Source organism: Myotis yumanensis, unplaced genomic scaffold (genome assembly GCF_028538775.1).
Source record: "Myotis yumanensis isolate MYYU_CA2020_CCGP unplaced genomic scaffold, mMyoYum1.0.hap1 SCAF_2, whole genome shotgun sequence".
In the NCBI taxonomy this organism is placed as follows: Eukaryota; Metazoa; Chordata; class Mammalia; order Chiroptera; family Vespertilionidae; genus Myotis; species Myotis yumanensis.
Window position 1 is genome coordinate 40,169,126 of NW_027223753.1, and position 22,472 is coordinate 40,191,597.

General features: G+C 41.4%; 1 protein-coding gene across 2 annotated transcripts in view; it reads right to left on the reverse strand.

Moving 5' to 3' along the window:
• The window catches only part of DAB1 (DAB adaptor protein 1), a 1,070,166-nt gene that overhangs the window by 113,264 nt on the left and 934,430 nt on the right, over positions 1-22,472 (reverse strand). For both annotated transcript variants that reach the window (XM_070405218.1, XM_070405219.1), the window contains exon 6: positions 16,959-17,057. In XM_070405218.1, the coding sequence (XP_070261319.1) occupies positions 16,959-17,057 (99 nt within the window). The remainder of the gene's footprint in view (positions 1-16,958; positions 17,058-22,472) is intronic.

Consider the following 22,472-nt stretch of genomic DNA (forward strand, 5'->3'; position numbering starts at 1 on the left):
GATGAACAAAATAGATCCAGTTACATGGAAGCATGGAACAGACTGATGAATCTCAGAGGGAAGGGGGCGAGGAAGGATGGGAAGAGATTATCTAAAGAAGTTATATGCATACATGCATTACCCGTGGACATAGACAATAGGGCTGTGAAGGCCTGAGACTGGGTAGGAACAGGCTGCAGGGGGCAGGGGGGGCGGGGGCGAGGAAGAGGGCACATCTGTAATACTCTCAACAATAAATTTAAAAAAGATAAATAAAGATAAATTCAATGGCAAAAATATATGTGATGTGCTTAGCAGTGTCTGGGCAATCAGTGCTCAATAACTAATGTAATGCCTCAGAGCTGAATATTTATCTTCAAGGTTTATAAAAAGTACTTCTATGCCCATCCAAAGGGCTCAGAGGTAAAGAACAGTCTCTAGCTTGTGCCCATCCTATCTCCCCTAGTGCTCATTGTGGGGTCAGAAGGAGAAAATTGGAAGATTCCTTAATAACCGTATAGAACAGAACCAGCAAATAACAGCTCATGGGCCAGCTACTTGTTTTTACAAATAAAGTTTTATTGGCACTCAGCCCAGCTTGTTTGTTTATATATTGTCTGTGGTGGTTTTCCCATTCCAATAGCAAAACTAAATATTTGCAAAAAATCATATGGCTCACCAGGTTTACTATCTGGATCTTTAAGAAAAAGCCTGTGGAACAACCCTGAGTCTCCAGAGGAGGACACAGAGTCACCGAGAACAAGCAGATGAGGTACACCCATCACACTGCGTATTTAGGCTCTGAAACTTTGAGACCTAGGGGCTTACACATCCATTCAGAGTCCCAAATAGTAGCTGATAAACCTTCAGTCACAGGGCTGTTCTGCATGATGACAACCCTAAGGGCAGTTTGACTTCCCCTGGAGCAAATGAACCGTCACTTGCTCACCAGAGGCCCTACTGTGCCCTTGAAGGGGAGAGACACCACAGGATTGCAAAGAACATGGATATAGCCACCGTGCATGCTGGGGTCAGTCCTCAGTCCTCAGATCTGCAATTTGTTGGGCATCTGGATTTGTGCAAGTCCCTTACCCTCTGGTGGTCTCAGTTTCCTCATCTGTTTCATGGGAATAATACTTTCTTAGGGGATTGAATTTAATTAGCCCAAGCATTTGAAAGCTGCTAACACAGAAAATATTACCTCTTTCCCTCTTTAAAATAAAAAATTGATAAAAATGATTCATTACGGGAAAGCTAACTCTTTTCTGAGTTTACCAAATCTGCTTGAGAGCAGTCATGTCTCACTTTCTGGATGATGTGACATCCTTCTTCCCCATCATGAATTAACCCACTATCTTACAGAGGCCGTTTCCTGACAGTTCCAACTTCTAGAAACAGGTTGATTGTGAGCTATAAATTGATTTTTTTTTGTGATAAATTAAAATTCAATATCATCCAACAAGACACTAAACATCCAGAGACCCAATTTTTCCCCTTAGATGTTCAGTCTCTTTGATATTAAAATGGATCTGGGGCTGTTGTCAGGCATGTGGGAGCCGGAACACTGAAGAGAATGCACAAAGAGCATGGAGATGGGATAGAAGGAAAAGACTGTAAGGAGGAAAGAAAGGCAAAATAAGGAAGTGGAGGAAGGAAAGAGAACACTTTCTACTTCCTGTTTTGTGAGCATCAGAGAGTGCTGTTCAAGCCTAGGTGGTTTGCATGTAATTTGTTGGCCTTACAATCCAGCCCTGGCCTATCTTCTCAGTGTATCTTTCATGGACAGCATCACAGTCCTCCTGTATAGAGCCACTGGCACCCCACTCTTCTCCATGCCTATCCTCCTTCATGACTTTCCCACTGCAGAGTACTAGTCCATCCCTTTGCCTGGACACTGATCTTCTCATATCTCCAACTTCAAGCCCTGACCATTTTCAAGGCTCAACCTCTTCCTAAATCAGTCCATATGTTTTCAGATGGAAGAAATCATTTCTTCTTTTGAACTCTCATAATAGTTTTATCTCTTTATCTTATTGCATTTATTATTCTTGCTTGACATAGGTAAAACATATGTCTTACCTCCTATAAGTTTCTCAAAGGAAAAGTTTCAGACTGGTTCATCCCCATCCACCAACAAGCATATGTAGCATGAGTGAATGAATGAATGAATGAATGGATCAATGAAAATAGTAGCATGGCCTAGACCAGCGGTAGGCAACCTTTTTGTGAATCATGCCAAAACCAGCAAAATCTCTGACTCAAAATTCTTCTGTGTGCCAACCCTAATTTTTTGAGAACATGTTTTGCCTACTTGATATCTCTTAAGGTGTACGTATGTGAAGAACCTTGAAGAAATAATGAAATTCATTTGAGCAACAAAAACACAGTATATGATGATGAAAAATACATTTATTTTTTAATGTATACATGTACACTGATAGTCCAACAGAAAACTTTATGACTCCGTTTGATATTATCAGTGGGACTTTTGCTGCTGCATCACTGATGACAGAGATTTTACATCAGGTTTATATTCCGTGACCTTCAGAGATATGCATGAGCTACTACTTTCATCCGTCAGGCTACTCCTATTACGAGACTTAACAAAATTCATCACTGAGAACAAAGATTCACAATTGTAAATGGAAGATTATAAGAGAGGGTTTAGCATGCCAGCAAAAGTTACTGGTGTGGCGGAAGCAAGATGGCGGCGATATAGGCAGACGCGTCCCAGGTCTTGTCCCGGAGCAAACGGAGTAAGCAGCTGAAACTAATAACACCCACCCCGAATTGGCAAATTTACTCAGCTGGTGAGACGGTTTGCAGCCGGGAAGGGCAGACCTCCCCTGGAAAGGTTAAAAACCAGGGATCTGGGCAGGAAAGTTTGCCAGACCTGAGCCCAGAGGGTCGGAGGGAGACCGCATGGCAGACAGCCGCGTCTCTTGGGACAGACACAGACCCTGACCGGGGTAAGGAGTTCCGCGGGTTTGCTGGCACCAGGAGATTTGAGATTTGGATTTTGTGATTGCGGAGAACTGAGACTAAAGGGGGCATCCTGAGGAACTGACCGGACCATGCAGTGCCCATAAGAGAGGAGCGTTTCCCAGACCATGCAGTGCTGGTAAGAGAGGAGCGTTTCCCAGACCGCAGATCCAAGCAACAGCAGCCCCCTGATCACCGCAGCCTCCTGATCACCACAGCCTCCTGATCACCACACCCTCTGTCTGTGGAACAGCAGCTGTACGTGAAGCCTCCCCCCACCAGCCAGAAGAGCCAACACAGCTGTGAAAAACACCCACCAGAGGAGCTGCTGCCAACTGGAAAGCAGCTGCTACCGCAACCGTCTGAGCAGCAACCACAACCCAAGGAGCCCCTGCCACCCAGGGAGCAGCCACTGAACATCTCAACATCTACATATGTCAGCGAGATCAAACATGGGTAGGCAAAGAAACCCCCAAAGGAAAGAAAAGGAGGACTCGCCAGAAAAGCAGCTAAGTGAGACAGAGATATGCAACATGACGGAAAAAGAATTCAGAATAAGGTTCCTAGAGTACATGCACCACATGTTCAAGAAGCAAGAAGAAACAGATGAAAAACTCAACTACTTATGCAAGAAGCTAGAAGAAACAGATGAAAAAATCAACAACTTAAGTAAGTCCCAAGAAGAAATGAAGAGTGACATAGCTTCAATAAAAAACTCCATTGAAAGTATCAACAGTAGACTGGGAGAAGCGGAGGACCGAATTAGTGAATTAGAAGACAAGGAAGCAAAACACACTCAAACTGTACGGCAAATGGAGAAAAAAATTAAAAGACAGGAGGAGAGCCTAAGGGAGCTTTGGGACAACATGAAACGAAACAACATACGAATAATAGGGGTGCCAGAACAACAGAAAGATGAACATGGATTAGAAAACCTATTCGAAGAAATAATATCAGAAAACTTCCCTGAGGTGGGGAAGAAAAAAGTCACACAAGCCCAGAGAGTCCCAAACAAGGTGAACCCGAAAAGACCCACACCAAGACACATAATTACCATGGCAAATGTTCAGGATAAAGAGAGAATCTTACAGGCTGCAAGAGAGAGACGGAAAGTAACATACAAGGGATCTCCCATTAGATTATCAAATGATTTCTCAACAGAAACACATCAGGCCAGAAAAGAATGGACGGAAATCTACAAAGTGATGCAAAGCAAAGGACTGAATCCAAGAATACTCTATCCAGCAAGGCTATCATTCAAAATTGAAGGGGAAATAAGAAGCTTCACAGACAAAAAAGGGCTAAGGGAGTTTATCACCACCAAGCCAGCCATGCAAGAAATGCTAAAGGGACTTGTGTAAAAAGAAGAAATATCAAGCTCAGGAAGAAAACCGCCACACACACACACAAAAAAAGAAATGGCTACAAACAAGTACCTTTCAATAATAACTTTAAATGTAAATGGACTAAATGCTCCAACCAAAAGACATCGAGTGGCTGAATGGATAAAAAAACATGACCCATACATCTGCTGTCTACAAGAGACCCACCTCATTAGAAGGGACTCACACAGACTGAAAGTGAAGGGATGGAAAAATATCTTTCATGCAAATGGAAAGGAAAAGAAAGCTGGGGTAGCAATACTTATATCTGACAAAATACATCTCAAAGTGAAGGCCATAACCAGAGATAAGGAAGGCCACTTCATAATACTAAAGGGATCAATACAACAAGAAGATATAACCCTGGTAAACATATATGCACCCAATGCAGGAGCACCCACATACATAAGAAAACTTCTGGAAGATATCAGGGGAGAGATCGACAACAATACAATCATAGTAGGGGACTTTAATACACCACTGACATCACTGGATAAATCCGCTAGACAAAAACTCAGCAAAGAAACAGCAATCCTAAATGACTCACTAGATCAGATGGACTTAATTGACATCTTCAGAACACTTCACCCCACAGCTGCGGAATATACATTCCTCTCAGGTGCTCATGGGACATATTCAAAAATAGACCACATATTGGGTCACAAGCAAAGTCTCCACAAATTCAAGAAGATTGAAATCATAAAAAGCTTCTTCGCAGACCACGATGGCATAATGTTAGAAATAAACTACAATAAAAACAACCCAAAATACTCAAACACTTGGAAGCTGAATAGCATGTTATTAAATATTGATTGGGTTACCGATGACATCAAAGAAGAAATTAAAAACATCCTGGACACTAATGACAATGAAAACACAACAATCCAAAACCTCTGGGACACAATGAAAGCAGTCCTGAGAGGAAAGTTTATAGCTCTACAGGCCTATCTCAAAAAACAAGAAAAAATGGTAGTCAATCATCTAACTCTACAACTCAAAGAATTAGAAAGAGAGCAACAAGAAAACCCCAGAGTGAGCAGAAGGAAGGAGATAATAAAGATTAGAGCAGAAATCAATGAAATAGAGACCAAAAACACAATACAGAAAATCAATGAAACCAAGAGCTGGTTCTTTGAAAGGATAAACAAGATTGACAAACCCCTAGCCAGGCTCACCAAGAAGCAAAGAGAGAGGTCCCAAATAAACCAAATCAGAAATGATAGAGGCGAAATAACAACAGACCCCACAGAAATACAAATGATTGTTAAACAATACTATGGGCAACTCTACTCCAACAAACTAGACAACCTGGAGGAAATGGACAAATTCCTAGAAAAATACAACATTCCAAAACTCAATCAGGAAGAATCTAAAAACCTCAATAGGCCAATAACTATGGAAGAAATTGAAGCAGTCATCAGAAAGCTTCCAGCAAACAAAAGCCCAGGGCCAGACGGCTTCACAGGGGAGTTCTACCAAACATTCAAGGAAGAACTAAAACCTACCCTCTTCAGACTACTACAAAAAATTCAAGAGGAAGGAACGCTTCCATGCTCATTCTATGAAGCCAGCATCACCCTAATACCAAAACCAGGTAAAGACATCACAATGAAAGAGAATTACAGGCCAATATCCCTCATGAACATAGATGCCAAAATCCTCAACAAAATCTTAGCAAATCGGATCCAGCAGTACATCAGAAGGATCATACACCATGACCAAGTAGGATTTATCCCAGGGATGCAAGGATGGTACAACATCCGTAAATCAATAAACGTGATACATCACATAAACAAATTGAAAGAAAAAAACCACATGGTCATATCAATTGATGCAGAAAAAGCATTCGACAAAATCCAGCACCCATTTTTGATAAAAACTCTCAGAAAGGTGGGAATAGAAGGATCATACCTCAACATAATAAAAGCCATATATGACAGGCCCACAGCCAACATCATACTCAATGGACAAAAACTAACACCATTTCCCCTAAGAACAGGAACAAGACAGGGATGCCCACTCTCACCACTCCTGTTCAACATAGTACTGGAAGTATTAGCCATTGCAATTAGGCAAGAAGAAGAAATAAAAGGCATCCAAATTGGAAAAGAGGAAGTAAAACTGTCCTTATTTGCAGATGACATGATATTATACATACAAAACCCTAGAGACTCCATCAAAAAGCTACTAGACTTAATACATGAATTTGGCAATGTAGCAGGATACAAAATTAACCCCAAGAAATCTGAGGCATTTCTATACACCAATAGTGAACTTTCAGAAAGGGAGATCAGAAAAACAATCCCATTTACCATCGCACCAAAAAAATTAAGATACCTAGGAATAAACTTAACTAAAGAGGTTAAAGACCTCTACTCAGAAAACTACAGGACGTTGAAAAAAGAGATAGAGGAAGACATAAACAGATGGAAGAACATACCATGTTCTTGGATTGGTAGAATCAACATCATTAAAATGTCCATACTACCCAAAGCAATCTATAAATTCAACGCACTTCCCATTAAAATACCAATGGCCTTCTTCAAAGATCTAGAACGAACTCTCCAAAAATTCATCTGGAATAAAAAAAGACCCCAAATAGCTGCAGCGATCCTGAAAAACAACAAAGTAGGTGGGATCTCAATGCCAGATATCAAACTGTATTACAAAGCCACTGTTCTCAAAACTGCCTGGTACTGGCACAAGAACAGACATATAGACCAGTGGAATAGAATAGAGAGTCCAGAAATTAGCCCGAACCAATATGCTCAATTAATTTTTGACAAAGGAGGCATGAACATACAATGGAGCCAAGATAGTCTCTTCAATAAATGGTGTTGGGAAAATTGGACAGATATATGCAAGAAAATGAAACTAGACCACCAACTTACACCATACACAAGAATAAACTCAAAATGGATAAAGGACTTAAATGTACGACAGGAAACCATAAAAATTCTAGAAGAATACAAAGGCAACAAAATCTCAGACTTATGCCAAAACAATTTCTTCACTGATACAGCTCCTAGGGCAGTTGAAACTAAAGAGAAACTGAACAAATGGGACTACATCAAAATAAAAAGCTTCTGCACAGCAAAAGAAACCATCAACAAAACAACAAGAAAACCCACTTCGTGGGAAAACATATTTGCCAACGTCATATCTGATAAGGGCTTAATCTCCAAAATTTATAGGGAACTCATACAACTTAACAAAAAGAAGATAAACAATCCAATCAAAAAATGGGCAAAGGATCTAAATAGACACCTTTCAAAAGAGGACATTCAGAAAGCCAAGAGGCATATGAAAACATGCTCAAAGTCACTAATCATCGGAGAGATGCAAATCAAAACAACAATGAGGTACCATCTCACACCTGTCAGAATGGCCATCATCAACAAATCAACAAACGACAAGTGCTGGAGAGGATGTGGAGAAAAAGGAACACTTGTGCACTGCTGGTGGGAATGCAGACTGGTGCAGCCACTATGGAAGGCAGTATGGAGGTTCCTCAAAAAATTGGAAATGGAACTCCCATTTGACCCTGTGATCCCACTTCTAGGAATATATCCCAAGAAACCAGAAACACCCATCAGAAAGGATATATGCACCCAGATGTTCATAGCAGCACAATCCACCATAGCTAAGATCTGGAAACAGCCTAAGTGCCCATCAGTAGATGAATGGATTAGAAAACTGTGGTACATCTACATGATGGAATACTATGCTGCTGTTAAAAAGAAGGAACTCTTACCATTTGCAACAGCATGGATGGAACTGGAGAGCATTATGCTAAGTGAAACAAGCCAGTCAATGAAGGAAAAATACCACATGATCTCATTCTTTCATGGATAATTAAGACCATTACAAACTTTTGAACAATAATAAATACAGTGGCAGAGCTGCCTCAAACCGATTGTCGGACTTCAGTGGTAAGGCCAGGGAGGGTTGGGGGACAGGAGGGAGGGGAGTAAGAGATCAACCGAAGGACTTGTATGCATCCATATAACCATAACTAATGGATATAAGACACTGGGGGGTAAGGGAGGGCAGGGGCTTGTCAAGGGTGGGGGGGAAAAAAGGACACATATGTAATACCCTTTGTAATGCTTTAAGCAATAAAAAATAAAAAAAATAAAAAAAAGTTACTGGTGTGCCATGTTTGGCACGTGTGCCAGGGGTTGCCCACCTCTGGCCTAGACAGTTCTTCACCTTATCTAACTCAACTCCTTTTAATAACAAATATTTTGTAATTCTTCCTTTATTGTCTAAAATGATTATATAATCTACCTACACATATAAAGTTTAAGCAAATTAAAATGTCCAAATTATAACATAAAGGAGAAACAAAAGAATATGATTTTTGATAAAAATCATGTGAATTTCTTTATACTTAGTCACAGCTACAATAAAAGAATGTAACAACAGTGTTATGTTTGCACTTTCTTATAATGAATAAATTTGGGTTTAAGAGAGCATTCAACTCAATATTATTGACACTCATTTCTTTATATTTGACATTTTAAACAAGAGCCAAATTAGTTGAGTTATGGTGAATATGAAATGGATGCAGCACTGCTATGTTGATAACTCAAATACAAAATGCATCACAGTGGTGTGGCTTTCCAAAATGATGAACAACAAGATACATCTCTCTCTCAGGTTAGTTGCATTTCTGGGAAATTCAGTATTGTGGATATGGTACAGAAATACTTTGCTTATATGTAAAGTAGAGTGAGGTTTGAAATTCAGGTAATATAAATAGGCTTTTCATCCACATGAGTGTCTGATAAGACATTAGAAAGTCATATGGCAAAGGAAACTTTTTTGCTGTGTGACAGTCCTATACATTGCAGAATGTTTAGCATCCATAGTTCCTAATAAATTCCTGCATTACCACCCTTAACCAGCTAACTGTCACGTGTCCAAAGCATAAACCATTCCCACACGCCACGATATTTTGAATTTAATTTAAAAAAATCCGCCGCTTGCATCTATAGACACTTATGGTGCACAAAGGGTTAACCCAAAAGATGATACCACCAAAATTCTTATGTAAATATCCAAAATACCCATTAGGGGGACAGAACCAGTCAAGCTAAGAATATTTGGAGTAAAAGAAAGAAAACAAGCTTAGGCGTTATGTGAATTTGAATTCAGTTTCTGCTACACATAGTAGCCACGGGCAAGCCACTTACCCATGTATCTTAGTTGACTCATCTATATAAGGGAGTTAATAAAAACCTCCAAGAGTTGTTTGGCTGTCAAATGAGACAAGATCCACAAAAGCCTGCTATAAATCATACAGTCCTGCTTACAGGTTAGTAATTAATATGGAAAAACCGGTAGATGGAACTAAAAGAAGACCCCAACTAGCCACAGAAACCTTGAGGAAGAACAAAATGTTAAGTATCATGCTCCCTAATCTCAAACTATACCACTAAGCTACAATGATCAGAAAAGTATGGCACTAGCATAAAAACAGATAATAGATCAATAGAATAGAATACAGAGTCCATAAATATATGGTCGATTAATCTACAACAAAGAAGACAAAAATATACAATGCGGTAAAGACAGTCTCTTCAGTAACTGGTGTTGAGAAAATTGGGCAGATAAAGGGTGTCCCAAAACTCACGCAAGATTTGAATTTTGCGTGAGCATTAACAACAACAACAACAAATAAAAGCCTAATTTGACTTGGTTTATTGAATCAGATTCTAATATCTGTTGCCCTTTGATTTCAATTCCTTCAATTTGATAAGCATTACCAAGTACCAATTATGGCCCAGGAGCAGGGACAATGAAGACCACGGCTTTGCGTATGTGCCAGCAAAGCCGTGGAGGCCCTTTACCCGATGTGCTATTCCATACATAACCCTATACTATATGCTTTATGAATCAATAAAAAATTACAATTTTTATTATAAACCCGTGTTTTCTATCAAAATTACTTCTTGCGTGAATTTTGGGATGCCCTTTACATGTAAAAAGTGAAATTGGACCACTTTCTTACACCACATACATAAACAAACTGAAAATGTACTAAAGACTTAAATGTTAAGACCTCAAACCATAAAACTCCTAGAATAAAATACAGACAGTAAACTCTTTAATATAAGTCTCATGAATATCTTTTTGGGCATGTCTCTTTGAGTAAGGACAACAAAAGAAAAAATAAACAATGGGACCACATCAAACTAAAAAGGTTTTTCACAACAAAGAGAACCATCAACAAAATGAAAAGACAACCTATTGAATGTGAGAAGATATTTGCAAATGATACATCTTGAAAAAGAGTTAATAGCCAAAATGTATAAGGAACCCATGCAACTTAATACCAGAAAAAATAAAAAATATGATTTAAAAATGGGCAGAGAAACTGAACAGACATTTCTCCAAAGAGGACATACTGATGGCTAACAGACATATGAAAAGATGCTCACATCATTAATCACCAAGGAAATGCAAATTTAAACCACCATGAGATATCACTTCACACCTCTCAGAATGGCTATCATTTTAAAAAATACAAAAATAACAAATGCTGAAGAGGATGTAGAGAAAAGGGAATCCTTGCGCACTATTGATGGGAATACAGATTGGTGCAGCCACTACAGAAAACCACATGGTTTCCTCAAATAATTAAAAATATAGCTGCCCTAAAACCCAGCAATTCCACATCTGTGTATTTATCCGAAAAAATCCAAAACATGAATCTCCAAAGATATATCACCAGTCCTGTGAGAGTAGTGTGTGCTGTTTAGTTTCAGTGGCACGCAAGATGGCAGGGTTGTCCCCAAGGCCCCCCAGATCCCAGCATCCTGCTCTACAGCCCCTTCACCATCCTCCCTGCCTTCCTCCCTAGGACCAGTTTTCTTTCCTCTTCCTCTGAGCTCTTCCCAGACCATCCGGTTAGAACTGAGGGAAGAACAGTCCTGTTTCTGATGAGACACAGATAAGGTGACATCTGTTTTTCACTGAATAAATTATTAAATCAGCCCTGAAATTTAAGTGCAGCCCTTGCATTTAAAACACCATGACCCCTCTGTTATAATGGACAGTGTTCAATCCTGGGCTACTCTCCACCTCTCCCCTGCCATGCCCTGCGTATTCTGTGTACATTTGCCAATTCTCAAGCACTAAGTCTATTTTTTGTGCAGTATCACTGAGCATGTACTATGTGAATGTCATTATACTAACCGGATAGATAAATGTGATGAACAGAAGGATGCACCCTGTTCATCTGTGTATTTTAGAAGGACTCAGTTAATATTTCCTCCAGGGAAGAATGAATGAGCACACATATTTTTCTCTTTTAGACAGTTGTGCATTTAGAAATAGTTTTCTCTTTCCGACTTGCTCATCTGGTCCTCCCCAATGTACTCCTCCACAGCCAATCAGTGAGCCCTTTTCTGTAAAAATCTTCCTTCATATTCTAGGGACAGCCCAGTCTTGATGCCCCGAGCACTGACAACTCCATTCACACCTGTATATCAAGCAGCTGTCAGTTCAATCTGTGAGTCTCATTTCAGCACTGGACTGTGACCACCTCGGGTATGGACCACTCATTATCCATCTGTGACTCCCCAGAAAACAGAGCATCGCATGGCAGAGGATAGGCATCAAACACGCTGCCGCCTGTCCAGGTATTAGTTCCACTGCCAACATTGTATCCACCAGAAATCCCCGTTGTAACTCCACCCTTTTGTCTTCACTCAGGAAAGCTCATCAGAAAGTGAACAATGGTGACAATAAGACAGGGCTGACATGGACTCTGTTCTAATATATAGAAAAGGAAATCATTTCTAAAATTTGTTATTGCTATGGTCTCAATATTTCTGTGCACCCCTCCCATTCTGTGCACCCCTCCCATTCTAACTCTCAAGGTGATGGTACTAAGAGGTAGGGCCTTTGAGGGTCATGAGGATGGAGCCCTCATGAATGTGATTAGTGTCCTTAGAAAGGAGGCCCTTAGACAGCATCCTGACCCTTCTACCACATGAGCACATAGCAAAATGGTGCCCTCTATAAGGAAGTAGGCTCTCTCGCAAGACACTGAATCTGGTGGGGCCATCATCTTGGACTTCCCAGCCTTCAGAACTGTGAGAAATAAATGCCTGTTGTTCATAAGCTACTTAGTTATGGTATTTTGTTAAGGCAGGTCTGTTATAATTAGCAATATCTTACTACCATCAAGGATTCTGGGCCAGACTACCTGGGTTTGAATCTCTGTTCTGCCTTCAGTAGCTGTGTGACTTAAATGATTTGGCCCTCAGTTTTCTCATCTGTGAAATGGTGAGAATAATAGCATATATATATACTTCACTGAATTGTTGTAATGCACTTAGAATGGTGCACACAACAGTGCCAGATCAGTGATGGCTAAACAGAATGAACAAGCAAAGTTCACATGGGATTGTGGCAACAAGATGCTACATCATCCTGAAAAGATGATGCAGACCACTGTCCTCCATCCTGAGAAACAGATTTCTGTTTAGGATCCTGAAATATTGATGATTTTTTATGGCATAAAATTATAATAATTTTATGGAACAAAACTGTAAATGGGACAATAAGCGAGTTTAATGAGTTTCCCTGGAAAGACACAGGATTTGGGGTTGGAAGGTCTGTTCTGAGTCTACAGCAAGACAGGGACCCTTGCAGAGTCTGTTTCCTTATCTGCCACATAAACATGACCTCACTTTTGCCTCCGTGTCCACTGGTCTGATTTGAGGACCCAGTAACTTATTGATATGAAACCATTCCTGATTTGCTACTGCTTCCACTGTCACTAACAACAATGAATTTATATATATGGCATTTTTCAACTTCTCACGGATTCCTTTGACATAGTACCAATACTGCGGTCTCTGAAAATAGGAACAGCTTTCAATACTGACTTATTCCTGCAACATGCTAATAATAAAACAAAATGTACTCATATAAGGATTGGGATCAAGAATCCTTTGAAATTCAAGACAAGGTGTAAATTGCTGAAAAGGGTCTCTTTAATTGGGATCAAAACATTTTTGACAGCTTTTGGATTTTAAAATTCTAGCTATTGTCACGTTCTGCAAATGTTTCTTTTCTTGGTTTAAAAAAAAGTGCAGTCAAGCTTGAGTAGAAATACTTCAGATGTGATAAACAACTAAAATTGGACATTCCAAATGACAAAGACCCAGTTTTCCTTTTCTTTGATATTTAGGACAGAATACTTCACTTAGACTCTTACCCTGCACAATTCAATCGGTCCCCTGCTGGGCAATGACAAAGGTTTAAGAAATATTTCCTGCTTGTAATCTCCAATGAAGGTTTTGTAAAACCTCTATTTATCTGAAGATAAGACATACTGAAAGGAAGTTATTTTAAGGGAGACAAAGAATCTTAAAAACAGTGTCATCACCTTAGATGTGACTTAGCTCAATACTTCATTTCTACTCAACTCCCACAATTTCCCTTCTTATGGTTCTTGCTTGAATATTCCCAGCCACCGAGAACTCATTTGCACAGAAGGCACTATACCTGACTGCTCAATAGCTCTGAGTGGTAGAAAATTCTTCTTACGCATAAACTGAAACTGCTTCCTAGAAACTCCTATCACCAGGTCTGATTCTATTCGTGAGTCACACAGAACAAATCACCACCTTCTACCACACAACTCTTTGGAGAGATGAACACTATTAACACGGGGTGCCCTGCTCCCTGTCGTCTCCACTTCAGGCTTACACACGTTCAGTCTTCTCCACCAGCTTCCCCAGACTTGTGTTCAGGCACATTAACAAGGTGAGGATGCAAAAGCAGGTGCTACAGAGGCCCAACATTAATCAAACAGAACCAGAGTGGACTAAGCCAGACAGACAACATTGAACTCTGCCTTCCATCTGATTCTCCACGAGGGATCTGACATTTTTTCCATAAGGCCAGATGGCTTTGGACTTAAATAATGCTTTTACTGTTGTTCTCTCTTTGTGTACAGCTAGAGAATCAAAACTAGTATTATAATATTTGGTGATATCTTTCTTTGGGGACAACTTAGCTACCCTTGAGTGAGTTTTAGATAAATGTAAAGAATAAAACTACCTCACTTCATTAGTTAAACTGGGTGATTAGGACTTTAATTAGCTGGGCACAGCCTCCTTGGTGGTGGGGTACATGATAGAATAGCAAGGTCTCAAAATATTCCCCCAAACGAGATAAAGCATCTGATATTCTGCCTCACTCCTGTACCTTTGGTTAGGCCAGTTTTCATGGTGGTGGGTAGGGAGACTAAAGATGATGACCTAAGATCGCAGCATACGAATCACTGTGAAACCCTCTCATGTTTGAGCTGTATTACTTTACTCCCTCCCACAAAGGATGCTAAGGACTCCATATCCTCCACATTTCTCCAAGCCCAAAGCTCTCTGCCTCCTGTGTGTACCCAGGATCCCATGAGGCCATGTGTGTGTTAAGAAATTTTGGCTCAGCATAGTTTCCCATCCCCCAACTGCCTTAGTCTCCTTTACCAGGATATACTTTGACTTGCTTTATCCTTTTTAAAATGTGTGGTTCAAAACTGAGCACAGGTGTCCCATCTATAGTCTGCCCAGGAAAAGGAAAACCAGATTTTCCAGAAGATAGGAGAGGCTTACATTAGGCTCCTAATCTTGCAGCATTCAAACTCCTTCACTACTGATGCTAATATCTTCATTCTCACCTCCCTTCTACTGAGGCAGCCCAGATAGGCAGCCCTACCTTTCTCTCTCTCTGGAAGTCAATTGTGTTGAGTTTTGACTCATTTAAGCTGGAGGCTAAATCCCAGTTCTGCCTCCTCCATGCTAGTGAACTTAGGAAAGCCACTTATACTGAGAGAGAACCTGCAATGCTGTTAAGTGAAAAGACTCGTGAGCTAGACTGCCAGGGGTTCAAATCCTGTCTCCACAGCCACTTGCTTTCTGTTAGTTAATAAACTTTTCTCTCTTCAATACCTTCAACTACGAAAAGGAGGTAACAATATGCCCTACATCATAGGGTTACTGTGAGGATTAAATGGGTGGGTACTTACAAAGGACTGACAACAACACGTGGCACATATTATGTGCTTGATGAAGGACCTATTGTTACGATTATCTCAAAGGGCTTGGTGAGGAGAAAACTGAATAATGTGTGTAAAGTGACTAATATGGACCTAGTATATAGCATGTTCTCAATAAACTGAAGTTATTATCAACAGTTATTTTTATTGTGGTAAATATACATAACATAAAATTTGCCACTTTAACCATTCTTAAGAGGCATAAAGCACATTCTCCTGGTGGTGTGACCATTGCAGCCTTCCATCAGCACTGCTGTCTTCTTCCCAGACTTAAACTCTATCCCCAGTTAACACTAACTCTTCACTGCCTGGTCTGGGGCCCTGGCAACCACCATTCTACTTTCTGTCTCTGAACTGGATTCCTCTGGACACCTCAGGTAAGTAGACTCCTTCAGAATTTATCTTCTTGTGACTCGCTCATTTCACTTTGAAAAATGTCCTCAAGGTTCATCCATGTTGTAGCATATGCAGAACTTCCCTCCTTTCGTTGCTGAGCATTATCCCATTGTCTGCATATACACATTTGGCTTGTCTGTTCATCCATGGGAGGACCCGGGGGTTCTTCTACCATTTAGCTATTGTGAATAAAGCTGCTACGAACATGGGTGTGCCCTTATCTGTCCTATGTCTAGTTATTCAGGAGTAACTTTTCTTCAGGAAGACCCATTTTCACTGTTAAATCATCACCCTACTACTGACATTTTATCCTAGTATGAGTCAGAACAAAGGGGAGAAAAAAATAATGCAAAATGACAAAGGTTAATTAACTTGGCAAGTAGAGTATTGTTTATACAGTGCTTGATAAATTACCTTGTGAAGTTCAGTGGAGGCGAATACATGAGTAAAAGGACAAATATGTCCATTTGACGCTTGCCCTCTCAAGGGAACAGGTCACAGACTATTTTTCTGTTTTTCCCTTACCATCAATACACAGGACCCACAATGTCAGACAAGCCCTGGGGATGAACCTGGGAGCTAATTGCCTCTGGGAGGCTGATGAAAACACAAAACCATGTCTTTGGTTCGTTCAACAAATATATTAGTGCTTACATTTCCTGGGCATGCAGTGATAGATTTTTTTAAAAAAAGATGGAAAACTCCATTTATTCTTTTTGATTGCAGCAACTACAAGGTTCTACAGGTTAAACTCAAGAGAGTCTGGATGCTTTGACCGAGTCAAAAGAGCCCTATGTGTCTCCCTCTAGGACGCATGTCGTTAAAGCTGCCAACACACAAAGAAATTCAACTTAAACCGTCACATTGCCCACTGCTCCTCAAAGCTCATCAATCTCCCATTAGATTCCCGGGACCGGGTGACACTTTTATCACAATTACACGCTAAGAAACATGGTGCAGCTGCACTGTGGCCAAGTCCGGGAAGAGCCCCCCTTTGATGGACGATCACAGTTGATCAAGTTTGTCAGCTGCTTTATGTGTTTTTATGCTCGTTTGATATTCCTGCCCAGCGCCGACAGGCTTTTAAGGGCACATCTGTCAATGGATTCAATTGCACAATGCCATGTGCTTCTTTTACTTACCCCTGTCTTCTCATCAAAGATTTTGATTCCTCCAAAGGAGATGGTTAAAAAGATTTTCTGTTTGTGTTCTCCTTTGGAACGAGCGCCAGCCACAACGCCCTGTTGAAAGGAAAGACATGGGTTTTACTTTAGTGTTTTCATTTGAAAATACCCTCCGGTCCCAAAGGCATGTCAGATACCATTGGTGGTGCCACCAATCAGGCACGCGCCTTTCTCTCTGCTCCTTCAGGTTTCCCTGCTCCATGAGCTTGCATCTGCTCGACGTTGTCAGGGAACACTTATCCTCGCTGTTCGAACACTGTATAAATAGATATCTGAGCACCGACTCATGTGGCTAATCAAGATTTATAGAATGCCTTCTCTGTGCCTAGGTACTCGGCTCAGAATTTGAGATCCCGAGAGACACACAATATGGTCTTCTTATTAATAGCTTTGCTGGGTTTTGCATTGCGTATGGTTTTAATCTATTCAATAAAGGTGAGTCATGGAATAGATTCTTAAATATGATTTTATTTTTATTATGCGTCTGGGGAAACTTTTCATATGAATCAATTTAGAGAACATTAAGAAAATAAAAATTATTGCCAAATTATTGCATGTCTCAATTTTTGCTTGGGAAAATAGGATGATCAGAGTTTATGCCTATGGTTTGTAACATTTACCCACAGACATTTTGTATGTCCCCCCACTCTTTTTCCTATCATTCCTGGGTATTCAAATAAAGTACTTACTTACTCAAAGTATTCCATTTATCAAAACATCTGTTTCCACACTTTCTCAAATGTTTACTAAACTAAAGGTATGTATATGAGTCAATTAGAAGACAAATGTCATAAAAGGTAGGGGAACTGCTCTGCTTTCTGCTCTCTCCCAGGTGCCCAGCACAGTCCTAGAGGGCAGGGGCGTCTCCGTAAATTATTGTTCCATGAACGTTCTATCCTCAGTTTCCCAAAGTCGATATGATGCAAGTTAAGAGTAAAGACACTTGCTTTTTAAACTGCCTCAATGGTGGCCAAGTATAGGTAAGCATGGGTTTCATACTAGGCGACGACTTGGAGGGTAAGGACACATCTAGGGATTTGCACTCAAGGACTGCTGGGGATTCTGCCTTAAGCATTTCGAGGCTTCCAGCCCCTTCAGAACCATTAGCCTCTGCAGAGGGTGAGATGAAGCCTGACTCTCAGCAGTTGTGGTTTTGGACTTTTAGGCATAGTAAAGTCTAAAATAGTACTGATTTCATATTTCCAGGAGATAAAAGTTGTCCATGCTGTTCTCAGAAGAACAAATGGTCAACATCAGTCTCTGAGAACAACTAAGGTTAGAGAGCAATCGGCACAATCAGAAGGCACAGGGAGGGGCATTCATTCTCTCGGGGTTGTTTGATCATCCTCACACTGGGTATTAAAAATAATCAGAACATCTGGAGTATACTCCTAGCTCTCTGTGATCTCGGACCAATTACTTGCCACTCAGTTCCACTTCCCCAAGTGTAAATACCTCTCTGGCATGGTTGAGAGAATTAAATAACATTTTATTTCAAGTTCCTAGCCCCATATCTGGTACATTGCAGGACTGTAAAAAAAAAAATAACTTCTAGTAAATGAATGATTGTCCCTTAAAACTTATGTTCCAGTTACTGTTTAGGTGCCTACAAGTAGAAATTTCACTACCTGGGAAGTTGCCCACTCATTCTTAAGTGCCTCTTACTCTACACACAGATGTGCAGAATATTAGAGCCAGAGAAAACCTTAAAACTAATTAGTCCCAATTTCCCAACTGACAGATTGACAGATGAGAAAATGATGCCTAGAAAGTCCAGAGATGGCAGAGTTGGGGCGGGGGGTGGGGGGTGGGGGGTGGGGGGTGGGAGGAAGCTGATACTATACAACTGAGCTCTCAAGTCTCTTGATGCAGGGAGAAGATATATTTCTTTATGTTGTGTCTTTTTTCTAGTAAGCTGACACATTCCTATAACCCTACCCAGGGTTCCTCCTTCAGTGTCTGGGACTGCTACATGCTGACATAAGATTCCACCTCCAATGACTATTCAGTAAATAGGTAAAGAAAGGGACTCATCCCCAAAGCTAAGTCCTCTGTCTCTTTAACACCCATGTCCTAGTCAAAGGTCCCTGAATTCCTCACCACACTGCTTGCTTTCCCATTAATTTACTGAGGAATGAGTTTAAGGACCTGGGAGAATGGTCAAAGTTCGTGTCTTTGCAGTCCCAGGGGAATCCTATTTCTGTCTGATGCCACTCCATCAGAGACACGGTCTCTGACTCCTCCACCCTCCACCCCGCCAAACTTTGTCTCATTCTTTCCCCCGATGTCTCTTCCTACTGGCTCTTACCACCATCTGAGATATGTATTCATTTGCTGACTGGATGCCTTTGCCCAACAGAACAAAAGCTCAACTGTTCATGAAACTTGGTTTTGTTCATTCTACGTGCCCAGTGTCGGGACCAGAGCCTGGAATAAAGCGGGCACTCAAAAGGGTGAAGCGACTGCCCCTTGCTCAGGCAGTGAACAAGCCAGGCTTTGAACTCAGGAAAATCTGACTTTGAAAACTGTGTTCTTGGCTAGATTTGGAGTAAAATAACTTATGCTGCCAGCCCTCTACTGCCTAACCTTCAACCTCAAGTAGCCAGACTTACACAAAGCGAGAACACGAAGTAGCCCCATCATAAATGGAAGGACTGGAAGGACAGTGTCAAAGGGAGGGGAGCCCCTCCTTCTTGTTTAACCCCTTCCTAGGTGAGGATATCACAGGACGGAGGGTGGAGAGGGCTACACCTTGGGTCAGGAAGATTAGCTTCAATGTGTCTCTCCAAAACAGTCCTCACAGTCCCTAGCACTTAGAATTACTGCCACATCAAGCAGCAACAATGCCCGGCACACAGCAGTGCTGGCTGGGTACTGCTTCCCTTCACTTCCTGTTCCACTTAGCTATCAACCAACACCCTGGTAGAATAGGGTGGAACACAAAGAAGGTGGGCAGAGCAGGCATACATGTTCCAGGAGCATTTCTGTCTGGGGCCGCTGGCAGTCGCTTTACGTGACAAATGAAAGCAAGAAGGACTATCCACGTGATGCTGTCTTTGGGAAAATAAAATTCCAAATTTATTGAACACATTTCTCCTATGAGACAAGACCCTGAGTCAAACTCTGAAAAATTGCCCTAAGTCCCAGCACGTCCACCACCAGACAGCACATGCTGCCTCTGGGTCTCATCTCCCCAGGATGATTCACTGCTGCCCCGTGGAACTCACGGAGGTCCGGGGACAGCTCTGGCTGGAGAGTCCAAAGATGTGGAAGTAGGTGCCTTTATGGGCTCTGTGCCTAGGATTAGCTGCCTGACCTAGGAAGTCACAGCTGGAAACCTGGAAATTAGGGTGTCAAACATTTTCCTGGGCACCCACTATGTAGAAGTTCTCTGATGTGCTATATAATATAGCCCATATGACAATCCTGGGCTGAAAGAATGACCTCCCTTATTTCACATCTGAGGAAACATAGGTCGAAGGGTCAGGTGACCACCCCCAAATCTCAAGGAACATACAAGACCTAGAGAATTCAGTGATTTTTCAGATTCCAGTATTGGAGTTCCTTCTGTGAGAACACTCTATAAGGGACGTGAGGAGAAGCACAGATGAAATAAATGGACTACACAATATACTACAGGTATGTCAAAAATGTTCTGAAAATAGGTAGGCGGGGCCACCTGCAACCAGACTCAGCTGTGAAGGAGAACTCTGACATGAGACTAATCCCCTTCTCGCCTCATAAGGATGCTGGAGCATTTAAGTGAGTATGCACATCTGCACTTTGCACGGCGTGGAGGGAGAGCTCAGCAACTACGTTACCAGTATCATTAGTACTAATATTGATAATAGCAAGCAATCCCATGTGCTAAGCTTAAAATCTAGGAGGGGAACCAAGATAGATTAAATGCAGATCAAAAGAAAATATTATTGCCCTCACTGGTTTGGCTCAGTGGATAGAGTGTAGGCCTGAGGACTGAAGGGTCCCGGGTTCAATTCCAGTCAAGGGCACATGCTCGGGTTATGGGCTCAATCCTTGGTAGGGGGTGTGCAGGAGGCGGCCAATCAGTGATTTTCTCTCATCATTGATGTTTCTATCTCTCACTCCCTCTCCTTTCCTCTCTGAAATTAATTTAAACACACACACACACACACACACACAAACACACACACGAGAATATTATTTAGCCTTACACTATGTTTTGTCAAACACTAGGCTTTTGAAGATCTGCATTTGAATTCTGGGCTAAATGAAGATTAAATGAAGGTTCTGGACCAAATCCTTTAATGTCCACGAACCTTAGATTTCTTACTGGGAGGCTCAATCTCACATGATCAAGAGATAATGTATACTGAGGTACTTTGCTGACCCTAAAATTAAAAGATGATGATGACAGTGATTTGTTGGTAGACAGGCGATGGCTCACTCAGACTCACAGTGTGAACCCCGTCTCAAATCTCTCACATCCAAGAGAAAACTCTACAACAAGGAAAGGCACAAGCTTCAGAGAGCCTAGCAAAGAAAGACAGAATTATTTTCATTGCTCATATGGTCTACCATGAACAAGTGGGCCCTTTTGCAATGCTAAGAGGCATTTTGTACTTCTCTGTCTCTCTGTTTCCTGGGCAGGTGGCCAAAGGACGACTTGATCGTTTATGTTTCTGTGTTTCCCCAAGAAAGACCACGGGGACTGAAATGTCAACATTCTTCTTGGCAACTTGCAAATAATGAAACACGATTGTCATGAATCAAAACCCCTCAAGTTCAGCAGATCTGAAAGGAGTGTGGGACAAATTCTCAGTAGGACAAATTCTCAGGGCTTTGGGAGCCCCTCTGCTATGAAGGTTTATGGATGGGACATTTTGAAAAAACTCACAAAAAACAGAAAAAACAGATGGGACACTTCATTGCAGATAACACACACACACACACACACACACACACACACACACACGCAAGGTCGGCAGTCATCACCAGGTCTGATCCAGTTAATGTGGCCTACATTACGTGACCCTTCAGGGAGCATAAGTGGACTCCTGCCTCATGTCCACATTGGCCGTGGTGCTTCCATGAAGGCGACTGGCCAATGAGGCACTCTGTGATAGATGCCTGCTGAGTGGCTATCTACCAGGATGCTGGAGACGGGGGTTTGGGGGAGGGATGCATCAGATCCTTTCTCATCAGCAGACTGTGGCTCTGGGTGGGAACCAGGTCATGGGAGATCTTGATGTCTTTTAATCAACATTTTCCAGGAGCAAATCTCTATTTGCCTGGCCTCAAACTCAGTAAGGAGGGACTTTGGCAAGAATCAACATCCTGGCCTTTCTCTCCACCTTGCATTAGGGTCTCTGTGGGAAGCAGGTGTGGCTCTACCTGATTGGGGAGTTTGGAGAGAAGCTGAGCACTCATGGCTCAGTCTCTCCTGGTTTCTCTCTGCAAGCTGCCTGCTGGTAGTGAGGTTGCATTCTGGTC